General features: G+C 36.9%; 3 protein-coding genes across 3 annotated transcripts in view; 1 reads left to right on the forward strand and 2 right to left on the reverse strand.

Annotated features, from left to right (window-relative positions):
- Window positions 1–19,166, forward strand: part of LOC149047548 (uncharacterized) — a 166,659-nt gene that overhangs the window by 106,416 nt on the left and 41,077 nt on the right. The gene's annotated exons all lie outside the window — the stretch shown is intronic.
- Window positions 984–12,889, reverse strand: LOC149047557 (uncharacterized). Its single transcript, XM_089204632.1, has 14 exons — window positions 12,875–12,889; window positions 12,202–12,267; window positions 11,222–11,293; window positions 9,357–9,428; window positions 8,490–8,561; window positions 8,062–8,133; window positions 7,816–7,884; window positions 7,394–7,462; window positions 6,870–6,941; window positions 6,236–6,292; window positions 5,833–6,029; window positions 5,122–5,241; window positions 3,286–4,800; window positions 984–2,472 (listed from the first exon to the last, which is right to left on the reverse strand). Exons 6-14 carry the CDS (start codon window positions 8,130–8,132, stop codon window positions 2,330–2,332), a joined length of 2,313 nt encoding a protein of 770 aa, XP_089060758.1. The 5' UTR covers window position 8,133; window positions 8,490–8,561; window positions 9,357–9,428; window positions 11,222–11,293; window positions 12,202–12,267; window positions 12,875–12,889; the 3' UTR covers window positions 984–2,329.
- LOC149047558 (uncharacterized) lies at window positions 15,429–18,468 on the reverse strand. Its single transcript, XM_089204642.1, has 5 exons — window positions 18,292–18,468; window positions 17,060–17,256; window positions 16,710–16,781; window positions 15,906–15,977; window positions 15,429–15,647 (listed from the first exon to the last, which is right to left on the reverse strand). The coding sequence occupies exons 2-5, from the start codon at window positions 17,248–17,250 to the stop codon at window positions 15,584–15,586; spliced, it is 399 nt and encodes a 132-aa protein (XP_089060768.1). The 5' UTR covers window positions 17,251–17,256; window positions 18,292–18,468; the 3' UTR covers window positions 15,429–15,583.

Here is a 19,166-nt window from a genome sequence, read left to right on the forward strand (position 1 = left end):
GTCTGGATGGCTTTCGCATACATGGTCATTCCTGCTTCTAATAAACGCCATCCTTTCCGATTCTGACACGAGATCGTATTGAATAGAGACATCAAGGATATCTACCGCTGTCGAAATCAAGCAACACTAAGAAACATGGCGCAGTATGCCCTCAAATGGGGAGAGTTTCTAGAGCTGATGTTTCGAGCGCTAGCCCTTCGTAATAGTAAATGAATAAATGAATTCTTGGTTGTGCGTTTTATTTACAGTATAAGACGCCTGAAGGCTATTCCGTGGAATGCGTCGGCTACTGAGCGGTTCATTGGAAAGAATAGTGCAGTTAAAATAAAATACCAAGATTAGTCACTTAAATTAGCCAAAGACATCACTGAAAAAAAGTTTAGAGTTGAATAAACTGTGACAGTGTTTGTGGTTAAAAATAGCGAGGAGTGGCAGCTCAAAAACCTTTGGATCTTTCCGAAACAAACTGGACCTCAACCTATTGATCTCCTCGTGTTTCTCCTCGCTTGTTTCATTCCTAAAGAGAAGCACCTCGGTAAAAAAAACTTCCATTTCTGCTCACAACGACCTCTCTCCTTTGAGAGAACCTAAAAACAAATACGACACAAGCTACACACACATAAATACAACTAATAAGGTTTTACTGAGGTATTTCTTAGAGATTTAAAGTTAGGGCCTGTTTACGTGGATGTGGGTGATCCCGGTAGGTGAGGTAACCCGCCTGGCCGAGGTCGATAAAAAGCCCGCGTTTACATACAATCTTACAACCCCTGGATGTTGGAGTGAAGTTTCTCGAGGTTGTTATTGCATTTGTAATTAAAGAGTTTAACGGCGACGTGTGGTGAAACGTTGCCGAAAAACGTCAGTATTTTCTCGTCCTTTAAGATTTTCGCCATTAGCTCGATGCGTTAACCGTTTCTGACGGTACAATGTCTTCACTTTGGCATAATAAGTCAAATCGCTGTCGAGGTTTCATTGCTAAGAGGACGTAAAAAATAGTGTTTTAACATTTTAGCTCTGCGTGGGACGGCAAGGAAATGTAAAACGTTTTAACACACCCGTGTTTCTACGGTGGCTCATAGAGGACAAGCCCTCCCGTCCACTGAAACAACGTGCCTGACAGCGGATCACGTGCGACTTAACAATTGTCCCATTTCTCGCGAGATAATTTCCATTTATCGCGCCGTATTTTGATTTTATCGCTCGATATAAAAATGAAAAAAAGATTATATATATATATATATATATGTGTGTGTGTGTGTGCGTGTGTGTGAGTGTGTTTGTGGCATTTCCTCTGTGGTCCACCGTTTGTTTCGCTCATTTAATTTTTTTGTCACATGAACGCGATCTAGGTTGGGCGGGTTTCCTCACCTGGAGACTTTTACATTGCAAATTGTCACCCCGGATGACAGCTTTACCCTAACTAGCAAACCTAGCAACCCACCTGGGCGAGTCACCCCATCTATCATGTAAACGTGATATAGATAAAATAAGAGATTATAGGTAATGTACATGTAAACAGGCCATTAATTTTGTGATATTCGAGACCATTGCGCGATGTCAATTTCAAAATAAACCTTATGCAAGATGAAGGGATTATCGGTATATTTTATTAGATGTTTCACGGTTAATCACACAATGCGTATGCTTCCCTTTCATCAACATTATAGCAATCCATTTGTGATAATCTCATCAAATCGTGTATTATTACGTCGAAACAAGGTTACGCTAACAAAAGGATCCAATTACTAGCAACTCGTTCATTGCTAATTGAACTTTTAATGACTGATTTGTTCAAATTCCCGTATGCTGGGTCAGGCTAAATTGTGTTCAAATGCCCTAACCAAGTGCCGGATTTAATGATCAATTTTTTTTTTGGTAAAAGGCAAGATCGGCGACTGTGACTATCTGCACATTGACTGGGCTTTAATACCTTAAGATCGCACACCTTTTCTTCTCATCCAGTTTCGCTCGCGAAAGTTAATTCTCAAGATTTAAGCACCTCGATATTTAAAGAAATACACGCTTGTATTTCGATGGAAATACTAAACACTTCCGTTTCAAATTCCCACCCAGCCAGGCAAGGTTCAAACTCCAAACCCCTAGGGCACGGACGACAGTCAAAAGCCGTTGAGTTGCCGAGGGGAGGGAAGGTGTTAAGGCTTGATCATGAGAGCTAACATGAACAAAGTAATCAAGCCGTCTAAGGTAAACCCCCTCAACTATGTTTCAGTTGTTGGTGTTGTTCTTGTTCTTGTTCTTGTTTTTTTTTCGAGATATGTTATAACGGTATAGATAGAATATATCGGCGAGGCTCTTGGGTGCCATCCTAGATCAAGAATGATTCTTCAGGTGTTGTGGTGACCGCCTTATTCTTAAGAGGCGCCAGTCCTTGGCGAAGGAAATTGAAACATCTCATCGGGCAGAAGGAAAAGTACTTGCGAAATAACTTCACATGTGATATACCCTTTCCTGACGCAGTTAAAGATAAGAACAGAATAGCATAATTATCAATTATTCAATGACATTTGTATTTTTGTAAAACGTGTTAACGAGAAACCTCTTAGGGTTAACCAAAATCTCCCAATAACTCGCACTCTGACTTTTTTAAATAACAATTCTTCTTGACTTTTCTAAGGCTACGGGAGGGAGTGCATTCTCATCACTTTTTCTTAATGACCGACCCATTTCAAAGAAGGGAAGTGAACGATTGTGAAAATACATCTTTCGTCCAATCAGAGACACGAACAATAGTACTTCACAGTGCTAATCTCAGTATGTATAAAATAGAAACTTATTATATTCACTGAGGCCTTTTCTTGGTATTTGATAAGGCATGACTCTCAAGCAAGATATATATGCACAGTTTTCGTGCTGGCTGCTTGAATAACTGAGGACAACTTAGTGATCTGAGTAACTAATATTATTCACTAATCCAATTAGGTTGTATGACAAACGATAACTACAAAGCTTTCTACTGAAGAGTGCCAGCTATGTTGCATTAATTGCTTTTATACAATGAAATGCAAGATTTTCTCCAAAGTACTTGCTCTAAGAATACAAAGCACTTAGTTTTCGGTGATAACATAACTAAGAACGGAATGACAAAATATGAAGCAATATGAAAAAGCAAAGTGGAAATGCCTAAATATACACAACATATGATACTCAATTGCACAGACGCGACATTTAGACATCCCACTCCCTTAAAACTTCCCGGTAATTGCTATTTGCACTTTTAATATACGTGAATGTAAAGTTAAATTGATCGATGAAACGACTTACCAATGGCAAATAACAATACAGAGGCGTTAAGGACCACGAACAGGACATTTACAAAGATGGAGTCGTTCTTGTCCTCTCCTTGACTCTCATCCCAGTTTGTGTAAACTGCACCCAGACAAACGTCAAAGAAAATTATCCAAAGAACAAATGTTTGTAGGCGGTCTTCAAACTTGTCCTTGATTGGTCGGAATACGGTGTAGAGCACTCCAAAGACGCTGACTGTCAGAACTGTGAGACCGATTTGAGGAAGGCTTTTAGATCCAAATAGGAAAATCAATGAGATCAATATCAGTTTGCGGTACATCTCTATGACCTCCCAAAACCAAAATTTCTTCTTGTAGTTTTCAAAGAACACTCTGAGCCCGAAAGAAACTGTTTCGTTTTCATGGGACTCCCGATATTTGTAAGTGAGAAACAAAGCCAAAAGTGGAAATCCTACGGGATATAATGCCAGAATAGAGGCCATGAGCCAATACAAACTGTGGCGAGGAGTGAAACACTGGATAGAGTAGTCAGCTCTCAGAAGGAAGATACAGTCGAGCTTTTCGTTTGAGAAACACGTTTCTACACACGCACCTGGAAGAGGTAGAATTTGAATAATCGACTTGCTCGTCGTGGGGTAGGTCGTTAACAACAATAGGAAAATGTTCCGATAGCAAGATTTCTTCAAACTCCTAATTTCCCTCATTTTTTGGCTTTCAGCACGGTCGGTTTTGTTTATAATGTAGCGTCTTTTAACGAAAAGATAAAGGAAAATCAAGCCGACAAGGAGGACATTTAAAGCAACGATCACTGTGAACTTTCCGAGCTCATCGAGACGCAGGGAAGAATGAATGCAGCTTAGTGGCGCAAACTGCAAGATGTTCCCTTCAAACACTTTTAGAACCTTCTCCGTTGAGATCAAAATGACTGGCCACTGGACTTTCGCTAATGCCGAGAAAATTCCAGCAATGACTTGGTAAAAACCAAGCACAATCTTAAAGCACGACATGACGACATCTGCAACTGTCCGGTTATTCTCTGCACGTTTGGAGTCACCCCAAAGAACTATTAGAAACACAGCAACAAAAAGAGAAATTACCAAGATGGAAGAAGTAACTGTTACAGTTAACCGAGGACATTTCAAGCAAGTGTGAAATCGGAAGTAAAAGCCTTTAGAGCAGGTTGCACACAAAACTCCTTTATATCCATGGTGGCATTCAGAGTCGATTCCACCCTCGCAAGACTTGGCATAAGGACATTTGAGTGGCTTTGGAAGTAAAGTATTAAACGTAGAATATGACGTGTCGTAATCTGGTTTAGAAGAGTGGATGTTATTAACAAAACATTTAAAGAATTCTTTTTCAGACTGATTTGACCATTTCCAGAAGAAGTTAGGAGCAAGTATTGCTGTATCGTTCCCACAAACAAAACCGTGTGGTGGACATGCTGAGCATGGACCAAAACGATCCAACCGATAAAAGTTTTGAAGACATCTGCATGCTCGATATTCCGCAGTCTCGTTGGAGAGAGTACCTGCAATTTAGATAAATAGTGTATTCACATTATTTGGTACAAAGGCGCAAAACCAACCTTTAAAATAAATTCAACTCATCAAACCGCTTACAGTTAGTTAGGAATTAGCTCCAAGGATAGGTTCTACTTTCGGACGCAAAATGGCGTCCAGCGGTACTCAAACTAGCGACAAATTAATTTGCCAGCCGTTTCCATTTTGGATTGAGAAGAAAAGTTTTTCTTTTCTCTGCAACGCTATGAACCACACATGGAATGTCATGCAGGGAGAAGTTTTCATGGTGAAAAATTTTAAGAGTGTCTCAGAGAAAAAACATCAGTTACCGTATGGACATGCCACACAGCCCGCAGGACTTGTCCCAGGATGTCGCGTTTCAGAAACAAATGTACCAATGCTGCATATTTTGCAATCAACTTGTCCCATTTCATCCTGATAAAAACCACCTGTGAAGATATGTAGCTTTCGCCTTTAATGCGTTTCTAGCGTTACAAGATAACGTAAAAGAAAAAGGGTAATCGCAATAACGCAATCACGATCACAACCACAATCACGTTAAAAAACTGTTTTGCGAACTAAAACATTTACACGAAGGTAAAACTCTCTCCAAAATGTCAAAGAACGTGAAATTGTCACGTGACACGCAACGTAAGTAAAACAGGAAATGAAACCACAACGGAAATGAAACGGTAGCCACCAGATATTATGTAAGAAGGATGCAACGACATAAAACTGATTATGAGTGAAAACTGGACTTATTGGCGGTGGCCCTACAGGCACCAGCTCACTTTACACGCAGAACCAACTAATGAAAAAAACAAGGCAGGGATGAAAACTTTAAAAACGAGAGCAAAGGAAACGACAATGGGATAGAGGGAAAATTTAAGTTAGGATACTAGCACTCGGAGTGACCAAGCTTGAGACCTCTTCTATTAAAAGAACGTAACTAACAACGGCTAGAATTTTCTCTAGTAATGTTATTGTTGTTCCAAAATTAATTAACTATGACATGAAGCATTTTAAATGTCTTTTGTCACCTGCAGGACACTTGATACACATCTGTTTGGCGTGCATGAAATAACCAACTTGACAAAGAGAGCAGTTACGACATCTGGAGCCACTGGGATGAGGCCCACAGGAATGGCACTCAAAGCCTGAACTTTCCAGGCCACCACTGTAGCTAGATTGTTCTCCAGTCAAAAGTATATTGAATGTAGTGGAGGGGGCACAGTCACTTAAGTTTAAGAAAATAGCAAAATATTGAAAGCAATTGAAATTTTAATTATAACAAATACTCAATTCAGTAGGCTTTAGCAGGAGCCATTATGGGCTCCTGACTTAAGCGCCTATCGTCTGGAAACAATGAATCTAATAGTACAGATGCCAAGATATGATATATGAAATAAGTCATCTTAAAACGTCAACATTATGTTTACTCACATTACAGACTGATACTGTCCTTTCGGCAGCTGAAGAAGGTTTTTACATGTCAACGATCTGTAGATTATTTTGATGATAATTTTAATTGCAGGAGCGATACTCTTTAGATCTGTGGTCCCCACCAACGGCGGTCGTTTATCGCGGTTTTTGTACTGTAAAGGGACGAGCACTCCATCTGCCGGTGGGCCAACGCTCTCAACGTCAGCTTACCCCTTCTCCCCCCCATCTCCCCCCCTCCCCGCCTTCCCCCCGCCTACCCTCACCCACGCAGCACCACAGTTTCTCCAGGACCTTAACCCCATTTGCCCAATTTTCAAGTGCAAATTTATTCTTATAGGTGTAAGGAGACTTATGGAGTAGAATTTCCCGCTCGAGAGCACCATATAATGAACTCGCTTAGCTTGTTTCGAACCCAGTCTATTCAATTTTGAGTCCGGTGCGTTAACCAATAAGCAATCGCATATCCTTATGCGAAAATTAACAGATCGGAGAAACAACATTGAGGTCAGCTTAGATTTAAAAGCTTATTAATCTCTCCTACAGCCTTGAAGATCTTCGTTAAATCAAGATGTGGCCTTTCGAAAAGCGATAGTCACCTTTAAAATATTCAAATGAGTGCTTTGGATTCACTTACACTTTGGTTTCGGTGTCCATTTTGTCGAACATTCCATCTGGTAACGAGTGGAGAGGATTATCAAAGACAGTACTGAAAAAAATGTCAATAATAAAGTTAATGATTAATTCAAGCTTACACATAATTATAGAGACATGTTTTTTTTTTTTCTTATCATATGGTTGATGTGGTTACCGTTTTTTGTGCAAAATTTACCCTTTGACCCCTTAGAGTGACTAGCATCCAATTTCTCCTAACAATATCATCCCTGAATTAAACACTTAGGTCGGGAGAAGAATAGAGGTGATCGCCAACTGAAAAAGCTCTTAATTGTTAAACAGATTCTCCTTACCAGCACCTTACAAAACGTGTGGAAAATAGTTTGGAGAATATTCACTCTAAGGGTGTAAAGGATTAATAAAGTCTCACAAGGCAACAATTCCGTAAAAACAGATCAATGATCCTCTTGAAGCCAAAGTGGTAAGCTTGATTAATACATTTCACTGTAGCGTTTCAAACTTCACTTTATTTTTCAATTTACTCACAGTTGTTTCAGGTTAAGTCTGCTAAAGGATTCACTTCCAATCGTTTTGATGGCATTACTGTGAAGAAAACTATATAAAGGAAGAAATGATAACAAAAAACTAAACAAAACAAAACAAACCCAAACAAGTCAAATTTCTCATATTGTTAACACAACAGGACTCAGCGCTTGCAATCTATGTTACGCATTGAAACATTCATGTTTATTGGATGGTTGAATTTTTCTCAGTTTCTACTAATTCAACCCAGAGACTACGTGGTTCAAACCATGTTGACATATAGGCGTCGTCATCCATATATCATGCCCCGTGTGTATCACAATGAAGCCTCTATTTTACTTCACTGGTTTCCTTGAATATTATATTCTGTTAGCTTATTATATTCTAGGATATACGTTAACATTATAAAACATACATGTACTTACACTGATTGCAAAGCAGTTTCATCAAAAACACCGTTGGAAATAAATGTCAGTTTGTTTTTTATCAGCATGCTGTAAATTGAAAAAGAGTATTAAACACAAAAGCTATTTAAGAAAGGATTGTAGACGTAATATGATTGAATAACGAAATAAATACATAAATAAAAACCAAGATGCGATTTATTGATTAATGAGTGTGTTTTTTAGTCAGGTGGGATTACAGACATGAAAAACCAAAAGGGAGCTTACAGCGTCTTCAAGCTTGAAAGTCCTTCAAAGGTGCGATTGTTGATGTTGGAGATGTTGTTGAAGCTAATCATCCTTGATTTAGAAAAAAAGAGCATTGTGAACAATTATACCGTTTGAACAACAATAATAATGGTTATGATGATAATAGTAGCAATATCAATAAGAATATCACTTTTTGATAAGTCACAATTTGGCTTGCGGCATCGGATCGAAGTTTTATATTAAACAACCTCCCAGAAAGCAAATGACAGTTATGTAAAAAGTAGAATCAGTCAGCGTTAATTTAAAAAGACTTGCAGCGTTTTTCTGTGGCTGGTTTTAAGGGAGGAGGGCAAATAGCAATGTTTTTTCTCCAATAGGATATTGCTGCTAACAACATGATTCAATTTATCATAAATTTGGGAAAAGTGCGCTGAATATTTCCTCACAGAATTTGTAATGTTCCAAGCTTATTGAATAAGCCATCTGGTATGGACCGCAATTTGTTGAATGACAAGTCACTATAAGGAAGATAACATGAATAAGATTAGGGATAAGAAACAGACGCATCTACGGCATTTACTTCTATAGCTATTGGTACCATGCTATTAAAAATACAACCAACCAGAATAAAAGAAATCAGTTGTATATTCGACAGTATTGCAGCCGCCTTTTCCGATCTTATTCTGCCGAAATTCAGCGAGCGGTGGCGGCGTTTCCAGTTTATTTTAGGTGTTGTTTGAGCCGTGTCAGAGCCAAATATTCCCAGGACGTTAATTCATAAGGTCGAAAACTCAGTAAAAATAAATATTTAACCAAAAAGATATAGTTGACTGATCAAGAAGTTGATGTTTTCGTTGAAAGGCGAAGAAACTTAAGAGCAGTGAAGAAAACGAGTTCGGATAGAAGCAAGTTTGTCGACTTAAATCAAGAACTACCTCATTTTTAAAGGAAAGAGGTCTGGCGGAAATTCCCCCAGCCTAATTGGATGACCACTATGCCATTATCACTTAATTATCGAGAGATTCGAAAGGTCGACGGAGATCAGAGGGGTATGCATATACCGAGAAAATACAAAAACTCGTGGGATATTCTATGGTATACCACTCAAAAGCGTTACATGACCAGTATTAAAATCCATGAACAGATGAACCCGTTCAAAGTAAAGAAAAACCCAGGAAAGTCTATCGTAACTGGTTAAACATCATTCAGAGGGTAAACCCCGACAAAAACTATAGGAGCTTCATGGATTTATTTGTGGTAAAGATGTCGCGATTTGACTTTCCTTGCCTGCTGTTACATTAAATCTTACTTACATTGATCCCACTATGGAAATATTTTGAAATATGTTTGGTGGAAGATAATCGATTTCATTGCTAGACAACAACCTTCAAGATAAAAGTGTTGTTTGTTTTTAAACTTAAAAGTTTATTCGATAGGCATAATATTGAGGAACGTTAGGCTTTACGCAATAGGAATAAGAAAAAAATACCTCAAACTGATTGACTTGTGAAATGCTTTTGTTTTGATAAAAGAATGCATAAGAAAAGAAATACAGAGTATGAAATTGATACTTCGAAAAGAGCCAAAGAATGTTTATCTGGGCTTCTGATATCAAAATTAATGACCATAAAGAAGCATAATAGAATATCGTTTTTTTTGACTGAACATAGCTCTTTTGACTGAAACACAAGAGCATTTGCAAATTATGAGTGAATGAGTTTTGCACGTGATAAGCTGTTTGCTTTTGCGTAATTATTATGTTACAGGTAATAAAGAATCATTCACGTGCAATTCGTATAGATAATCACATGATTTCGAGTGCAATTTGAAATAAATAAGCACCTGTAAAATTTTTTCAAAGACTAACAAAATTGCACCAGCCCGTAGGGCGAATGCAATTTGTGGTCTTTGAAAAAATTAACAGGTACTTATATATTCAACATTGCACAAGAAAAATCATTTGATTACGTATTAATAATTTACATGAAAAAATACAAGATAGCTTATCATAATCATGCAGAAGCAAAGTGTACACTTCAAGTGCAAAAATAATTTACTCAAACCATGCAAGTGACTTTGTGCGTTCGGTCATAACAACCGCGTACAATAAAAAGAATAATACACCATGATGTTTTCACATCTTTAAGGTGCAAAAAAGTTCAATGTCCGGCTAAATAGTTCAAGGAATTGTTGAGTATGTCCGAATCACTTTCGATGAAATGTCGTTTGCGAGGTTTAACCATGTTTGTGTTTAGTTTTGGCGTAGAATCGCTCGAGTTTAGTGTTAAAGCTGGGTCGGCTCGTAACTTTCGATTTCCTTCTCCGAACATCACTTTTTCCAAACCTACAACCAAAGAGCATTGCTTTTTACAATGTTTTCGTTGTTAGAGCTGTTCCTCAGCTACTGTATTGTTGTTGCGGTGGCGAAAGAAAACCTGCCGACCATTGTTTTGCTCGCAAATTTTCAGCGTATCCAAATGTTGCGAAATCCAAGGCTCGCACTTGATTGGCTGCTATGAGTTTCTTTGTATATATATATATATATATATATATATATATATATATATATATATATATATATATTATTAGGAATAAAGCCTTAAAAACTGCCCACTCATCTACTCCAAATTGCGCTCTTGATCTTTTGAAAACCTGAATTTTGCATCTTTTACTTTTTATTAACGTAATTGCTTTCGACGAATCATCGCTAACTTTATCTCCGAAAACTACTCGATGTCAAAAGTCCAAAATGATGTTCTAAAACGTAAGAAAGAATATAATTATTGCACCTAAATTTGAGGAAAGATAAACCTTATTGCTATAGATATTGTTTCTTGTACCAGCGTGCATTCATAATGATATGAAGCACGCAGTGAATATTGAATGCACGAAAAAAAGGTCGGTGTCAACTGTAGGTTCTTGGTTGCTGACAAATCTTTGCGCACGCTTTATGTCGTAGCTGACGTTTGAACCAATTTGTTTTGTAAGATATTCATGGCGCTCGTTTGAATTTTCTGTAAGGGGAAATTCGATCTACCACGCTGTAATGCAAACAGGCATGGCATCGGTACGGACTGGGAATATGGATCACGCTCGCACCAATGAATCTGATCACAAGAATTTATTGCATGAAACAAATTGGAAACGTCTACTCACAGAAAGTCACTTGTATACTTACAGCTCAAAGAGGTGTTTAATTCCAGATGTTGCAATTCTTGATATATCTTTGATCCGATTCTTATTTAATTGCCTGCAAAAAGCACAACAAAAACTTTAAAAAATTGTGAAAACTTATTTGAATTTTCTTCCTTGTACTACCTTTGATACTTGAGCGAAGTCTTTCAATTAGAATCATTTGAACACGTCATATTTGTGTACTGTTGAAGATCTTCTGAATCGACGCTCACCTTGAACTGAACCTAGTCTCAATTTGTGGCACCCTGTGATAAGCTTTTGAGAAGACTTGCTGTCTCCAAATAAATGGAATTTGATCATGCAAGGATGATTAAAGTCACGAAAATGTACAAACTAAAAACGCGGAGTAGTTTTTTGTTTGCAATAGAAGGAAATGTTACAATAACCATCTTTACCAGTTGTCGTTAAAGGGTGTTCAGAGATTATAGACCAGTTTGTAATCTCTGGAGGCTGTGTAATCATTTGTTATCTTATCAAACCATAACAGTTATTGCAATTTAAGAATAGTACGTATTAAAAGGTTATGCGTCAATAAATCGAAGCTTCAACATCCTCCCCAGGCACCGCCGGGTTTTGAACTTTTGAAGATTAGTTCGTTCAAATTCCCGCTCCCGGAGCAAAAGTTATGTTGAAATGCCCACTTATTTTTTTTTGCACAGCAACCAAGACTTTCTACATATTGACCAATCTTTAAAGCCTACACTTCGTACATCTTTTCTTCTGAGCAATTCGCTCGCAAAAGTGAACTATTTTCCCGAAACGTGCACCTCCATATTTTAAAGATTGAACACTTGTATTCCACAAGCAAGACTCAACACTTCCAGTTCAAATTGCCCACCCCAGCAAGGCAAAGTTTCCTAACCCTATTGGGCACTGGCAACGGTCAAATGACCGTGGATGGCCAGGAGGGAAGGAAGGGGGGGGGGATTTGAAGCTAAGAATTGATCGGCGCACCATACTTACAGAAGTACAATAACCTTAGGACCTTTCAAATCTGGTACAGATGTTAGTTTGTTCTCTCGAAGAATGCTGTAGAAGTCGTACAAACAACAACAGAAAAAAAAGCAAATGAACAGTACGCTATCGTGTTTCTCTTAGCAATAAGCAATGTCCTTCTCAGGGCCTCGATCATATGTGGTCAAAAAACAAGGAGCTACAGGATATAGTATCTAAAACATGGCATAACGTTTTCAGTGCAAACTCAAAGATAACTTTTAAAATAGCAGAATTCCGGATGTTTCATGACATCTTTACCACAATACGTTGAAACTTAATCCACTTCAAGCTGTCATGTCGAATCAGAAAAATGTGTCATTTCTTCAGTATCTTTTTTTTCTTCCTCTTTTTCCTGTCATACATTATTTAATATTCTGCGTTTGATTGTGAATTTACGACTATTTAGCGCTACTCCTGATCAAGCGTCGAACAAAGCAATATATGTCATGTTGATGTTTTTACTTGTGATTGAAAAAAAACTGGGTGACATGACTCAAGATTTAGGGCAACATGACTTCGAGCGAGATGCCTTTAGGGCCACATGGCCGTAAAAAAAATTGTTCTTATCCTATTGATATTAATATATTAAGTATTTCAGGTTTAAAGTATCTGCTTATCTTGCACTTGGAGTCTCACTTACCATCTATTGAGAACTTTAAACTGTTTAAACGTTCCATCACCTATGGTCTCTTATTCGTTTCCGTGAAGGAACCTATCAGTTGTTAGAAGAGTCAAAATCATTCTTTTCCTCCTTTTTTTTTTGTGTGGAGGCGAGGGGGAAGGGGGGAAGAAGGGTCGTATTGCCTCTGCTATGAACGTCAATCAGCCTATCTATTCAAATGTGAAATAAATAAGGCGAGTACCATAAGTGCTCTCCGTGGTTTAGACCACTGTCCATAGAAACGATCGAGGTCTCTTGAAAAGTTCTTTTTAGTAACTTATTATTATTATGTAAAGAACGGTGTTCCTTAACGACGATTTACTTACAGATTTGTGAGCTGATCCGTAAGTCCTTCTACTGTACCTTTGTGTATATGATTCAGCTTATTGAAGGACAGATCACTAAAAACGGACAAATGTATAATGACTTGTGGCTGGTCGGGATTAGAAAAGTTTCGGCAAAATAAACCTGCTAGGACTGCCTAAGTCAAACGTCAAGAGAAGTGTTTGCATAACAGAACATAACACACAATTTCTTGATCTAGTTAGTTATGTACATATAACGTTAAGACCGCTTTTCTCACGATACATATCGCGCATAATCGATCGCTCGGACATCTGAAAAATCAATAATAAAATCTAAGAAAAAATTTACTCACAGTTCTGTAAGATTTTGCATGGCTTTAAATGTTCCATTTTCGATATCTTCAAGGTGGCACCCACTCATGGAACTGTGGGAAAAAAAGGCGAGAAATAGTTTGAAGTGAAGGAAAGAGTAGGGGAAACTGCCAAACAATGTAAGTATGGAAAGTTCTGACAGCGGATTTATGAGACAAGTCTATCACTAATGAATTCTCTGTCACTTTCAATGCCGTTTTGTTTTTTTGTTCTTTTGTTTTTTTGTTTTTTCAGCCAAAGTACCAACAACATTCCTAAGTCATATCTCAGGAGTCAAGATTTTTATTGAAAGAGCTGGATCGAGTTTTTAGAATTTATTGAAGGGGTAGTTTAAAACAATTTTGTGTACAGGATGGCAGCCAACCTCTAAAGAGGTAAAAAGCATGTATTTCATCTAAAGTTTGTTGTTTTCATTCTTTGTAAAATTGAACCCGCGAGAAAATAACGCAACTTTCTATGTTGATCCAGCTTTATTAAATTGACTGTAACTCATGCGGAACATGTTCCGGTGAAAAGTTAAGTTTCAGGGGCAGTTATCGGTATGGCCACTTTGTCGAAAAAGAAAAAGCCGAATCGACCCAAAGGAGCACAAATCAGTTGGCTAAATAAACAACATTCGGAAGCTAAAAGTTGAGCAAAAACGTTTAAACTTTTTTAAAACAAGGGACGTTATCTAAAAGGAATAGTGAGAGAGTAGTCAAGCATGCACGTGACTGATCACGTTCGCACACGGCGTTTTTGTTACAAGTTTCGAAATCATTCGAGAATTTTCTAGAGCTACTAACTTACAGAAGCTCCATCTTATTACAGCCAGCGAAGAAGTTGGATGGCAAAGTAGGTCCAAGTGGATTTGAATCAATATTCCTGTAAAAGTGCACAATGAGCAGGATATCCTTGTTAGATAACGTTTGACCGTTTGGTGTATAGACAGGAAATAAGTTTATAAAATAATTCAAATAGTACGCGCACTCTGATTGGCCATAAAACCATTTTACATGAGCGTATGTAAACACGGTTTTCGTTCATCTTTCATTAGTTATTCGCGTCGTGGTTTCCTAAGCTTATCTCTTGTTCTCCCAACCTCCCGCCTGTTTACATCAGGCTATGTAAACATGGAAACCATTTTACATTTCTTCAATTCAAGACGAGTAACTGCGATCGATGATATATATAATTAAAAAAAAATATTGATAGTTAGGAAATTGCGATAGTTATGGAAAAACATGGTAAGTTTTGAGCTTAAACTTAGAAACAGAGAAAGCAGTTATTATTTTCATCACGAGCGTGTAACTATAGGGAAAAAATGAATTTTTCATTAAGTATTTAAACCAATACTTTCGGATCCCCGCTCCGATTCGCTGGCAATGAGTTCACGAGAACTGGATGGTGGACTAGGCTTATAGGTCCATATTTCCATAACTTCCCTATATCTTTCATATTTGTCTTTTTTTCCCTTTTACTTGTACGACATATATTATTGATTCTCTAAGCATGTAGAACAGGATAAAAGGTCATACTTACAGTTTTCGAAGCCGTTTTAATCCTTTGAGAATGACTTTTGCGTCAGTACTTGACAGAAAGTTGTGTGTGATAACGCTATGCAAGTAAAATATTTAACATTGACTTTTAATGAATTTACTAAGTTTTAAAACATTTTGAAAAACGTCCGTTAGGTAAGAGACATAAGCCAGCAAACACCGTAAACTTTCTCTCCATATACTGGGTAAATACTTTGCAAAGGACAAAAAGATGACAAGTTCACTTTTATTTTGATTGCTTCACATTAACCAACAGCTTAAAGTGTAGACCTGACGGTATTTTTTTTAGAGAGAAAGAGGAAATTCATATTTGTTTGCATTACATTTATCGAAGGTCTTCTGTGTTTGCTTGCGATGTAAAGAAAAAAAGTGGCGATCTGACGAAAAAGGTACAATTTAATGTAAGGATAAAAATCAGTTGCGAGTTTTAATACGTTTTTTCTATCTTTTCAAAAATATATCGTTAACAAAACTCACAGTTGAGATACACTTTCCGGAAGGAAGAAACTCCCTGAAATTAGGTTGTCGGCAAGATTTCTAGGGAACAATTGTAAGTTCCAAAAATATGAAGCTCAGAAATTGCATATCACATCGTCAATCTAAAATTTATATATTTAGTTACTTTAAGCTTAAGATTTTGAAGCAGTAAATAGATTCGCAAATATAAATTAAAGGGATTGGGATTAGTGAAAACACAGGAGCTGACAAGATTTTATGAAAATTTGCGGACAAAAATGCTTTTAACCGGACAAACAAATGAACCTACTCATTCATTATAAATAAACGCATTCTTACACTATTTCCAGCTTATCCATATTCCTGAAAGTGTTGTGAGGAATGCGTCGAAATAAGTTATTCGACAAGTCACTAGAATGAAAAAGTTTATCACAATTAATAATCAAAGCTTGCCGAATTAAAATACATGCAAAATTTGCTTCCTTTTACTGCACTCCATTTGCACATTTGTACACGAAAGTAAATAATAAAAAATTCTTCATTCAGATTGGTTAATATAGTTTTGTTTTGTTTTGTTTTTGTTTTTTTTCAAGAAGCTTACAGATAATCAGTAAAATCTCCTAGTGCTAAAAAACTCTGAAAGTCTCTCCATAAAAAAAAATTACTATTTTCTTTTGTTTTGTGGTAGGTATCTGAATGCTTAATGTCTGGTCAACTTCGCAACTCTGCTTTTAGAATTCTCATGTGTGACTTCAGACTAAGTGTTGTGACAAATTTTCATTGTTTTTGAAATTCCAAGCAGCGCCCCAGTAGTCAAATGACTGTTTGTTTGCGCTAGAAGATTTATTCGGGTTTTAAGATCTTTAAGGCAAGCTTGTCATCAAATTTCTATTACAGGTAGGCATACATATTGTAAACGTTATTGCAAATATATCATCGCGCAAGGATCTGTAATACTAACAGCGAAGCTTACACTATTTTGTTTTTCCCTTCAATACATATCTAATGGTTATTAAATTTCACAAAAGCTTAAAATAATAATAGCAACGATGATAGTGATAATTATGATAACAATAACAATAAATATACCAGCCTATTAATTTTAAGCTGAATCTATCCCATATTTTAAAATTATTTACTTACAGTATTTTTAAAACAGTCAGGTTCCTGAAGGAGTCCTCTGAAATCGACTTTAAGGAACAACTCGAAAGTTTCCTAATGAAGAAATTGAAAATAAAATTAGTTGCAACACTTGTATCATTTTAAAAGCATGAAGCTACGCTAAAAAGGTAAGAAAAACATACTTCAGAAAACTAAACAAAGGTTACAGATGGGTGTTATTGCCTGGTAAATTTTTAAATGTGTTTTTTTTTTTTTTTTTTTTTTTTTTAATTCAACAGATAAACCAAACATTGCTTTCAAATAGCAAACCTAGCTCAAACCATGACTCGGTTCCTTTTCTGAAGAAAGGTTTAGTTTTTTTAATCACTTACAGTTCAATTGTATTGCTTGGGATTCCTGTCGGAATGTATCCATGAACTTGGCATTTAACTACCATGCGGGTCCTACCGAAATTGGTACATTGACAGATTTTTTGGCTGCAAACATCACTCTCGCAAGGTGTTACAATCCACAACACCAATATAACTTGTATCAGGCCAATAAACATCATTACTGAATCCATAGTAATCTGCTGGGATCAAAAACAATTTGATTTTTAAATAACTACACTAATGATTCAAACACCTTCGCGGATTTAAGGAAAGTAACAGAGCTTACTAGAAAGGTCACAAAGAGTGTTTACCGGTCAGTATGTTTTACATTTTGATGATCTTCAATGCTTCTAGAAAGAAACCTGTGCTTTTCGATACAGCTTTCTGTAATGATCTAATTTGAAATTTGGGTCACTGTAAAAAGAGTTGTCTTGAACAGATCGCTCTGCCAATTCATAACCATGCTTCTCCATCCGCATGAGAAAAAGAGCCTCTCTACTTATTTAAAAGTCCATTGAACCAGCCTCAAGTTCAGATGTATGCACACATTCTTAGGTTGCCTATGTCTTGTAGGTAACAGAAACAACTAAAGATAAGTAAATTGAATCATTACAGTTCGAAAGTGTGCTCTGTAGGTCACTTTCGAGAAAGACAAATCGAACTTTACTGCTAGATTGTGCACAATAACAGCGATAATTTCAGTTGAAGAAAAAGTATCGTGATACGTGAGCAACAACTTGGCTTTAGTCCTTGTATCTCAGACAGCCTTTGAGCCGTATTATTCGCTGAGTTTAAAAACCCAAATGTAGGAAAAGAAGTAAGCGCTTACTTTACACTCTTTTCTTGTAAGAAAATTTTTTTTATAAAAAAATCTTAGGCTGATATTAACATATATTCAACATGTAAGAACATGCCTAGCCTGAAAGTCAGCTAAGAACATCTTTATTTTTCTTCTTTTTTTTTCCTTTGTTTGAACTTTGGTCTAACAATTTTTAGGGATTTTGTTCTCAAACTAATATTGCGGTTTTCTTATCGCATGATACACTGAAGAGCAATTCATTTTGTAGGTTTCCTAGTCACGTCGAAATTGAGTTAATGACATTCTGTACCACGTACCGTTCAGGCTCGAGTCACAAAAAAATAAAGAACATTCAGCCTCAGCCAAAAGTTAATATTTCTTATAATAAAAAAGAGTGTGCATAAATAAACATGTTATGCATCAAGAGACTCACCTGAATGTTCTTCACGGGTAAATGAGTCAACAACGGACTTCTTTGAATAGCGAAACGTTGTTATCAACTCGATGTCTAACGCTGAATTGAATCAAGTCGGCTGAGTTTATTGAGCTTCATCAAGTTAATGGGAAGTTTTAAATTTAGAACCGCCTTGCAGTTCAAAATTGTGACGTATTTTCCTCTAAAGAAAGGATCGAAAGTAAAGATTAGAATACTTTTTTCGCACTAATGCACCATAAAGATATTGAATATTGAAGGAGGGTCTAATGAATTTGTGACTTACCTGCGAGGGAGTATTTCCAACTGATATAAAATAAGACCTGAACAAAACATAGCTATGTGAAGACAATACATTCATATCAGATATATTCATATCTGTTTAAACACCATTGCTAGTTCAAGTATCGTCCCGAAGTGTCGACGTCAGTGTTTTGAATTTTCGTAAATTAAAGAAGCCACAATGATTTTAAGTACGCTTTGTCATGTTCTGTGACACAATGACAAATGTTGACATAGACGCACGCAGAACGAAACAGAAAGGTTGTTTCGACACTCAGGATTGTTCATGTTGATATCTTGCACGCGATCTTCTAGTTCGAGAGCAAACCCTGTTTGAAACATCCAGAGAAATTAAAGTTGTCAAGCGAGAAAGAATAAATAGATGACAATAAACGCAGTTAAGTGACACTGTTTCATGTTCGACCCCAATCGAATTAAATCATTTCCTTGCATGTAAATCGTTTACAAAGCGGAAAATTACATCAAGTGTGGTTGTACTGCTTTGGAACAGGATGGTTTTCAAGCATGATTTCAAACACTTTTTGCGTTGAATTTTCTATGCGCCGCTTATATATTTCGTGATAATACGTCCC

This window comes from Pocillopora damicornis, chromosome 4 (genome assembly GCF_964200805.1).
Source record: "Pocillopora damicornis chromosome 4, jaPocDami1.2, whole genome shotgun sequence".
Taxonomy (NCBI): domain Eukaryota; kingdom Metazoa; phylum Cnidaria; class Anthozoa; order Scleractinia; family Pocilloporidae; genus Pocillopora; species Pocillopora damicornis.

Coding starts and splice junctions, on each gene's coding strand:
- LOC149047557 (XM_089204632.1), bottom strand. CDS start 8,132: ATGATTAGCTTCAACAACATCTCCAACATCAACAATCGCACCTTTGAA. Junction 7,885..8,061: donor CTTTCAAGCTTGAAGACGCT/GTAAGCTCCCTT, acceptor TTCAATTTACAG/CATGCTGATAAAAAACAAAC. Junction 5,242..5,832: donor GTGTATCAAGTGTCCTGCAG/GTGACAAAAGAC, acceptor ATATCTTCACAG/GTGGTTTTTATCAGGATGAA.
- LOC149047558 (XM_089204642.1), bottom strand. CDS start 17,250: ATGGATTCAGTAATGATGTTTATTGGCCTGATACAAGTTATATTGGTG. Junction 16,782..17,059: donor CCAAGCAATACAATTGAACT/GTAAGTGATTAA, acceptor TTTCTTCATTAG/GAAACTTTCGAGTTGTTCCT. Junction 15,978..16,709: donor CTGACTGTTTTAAAAATACT/GTAAGTAAATAA, acceptor TTTTCATTCTAG/TGACTTGTCGAATAACTTAT.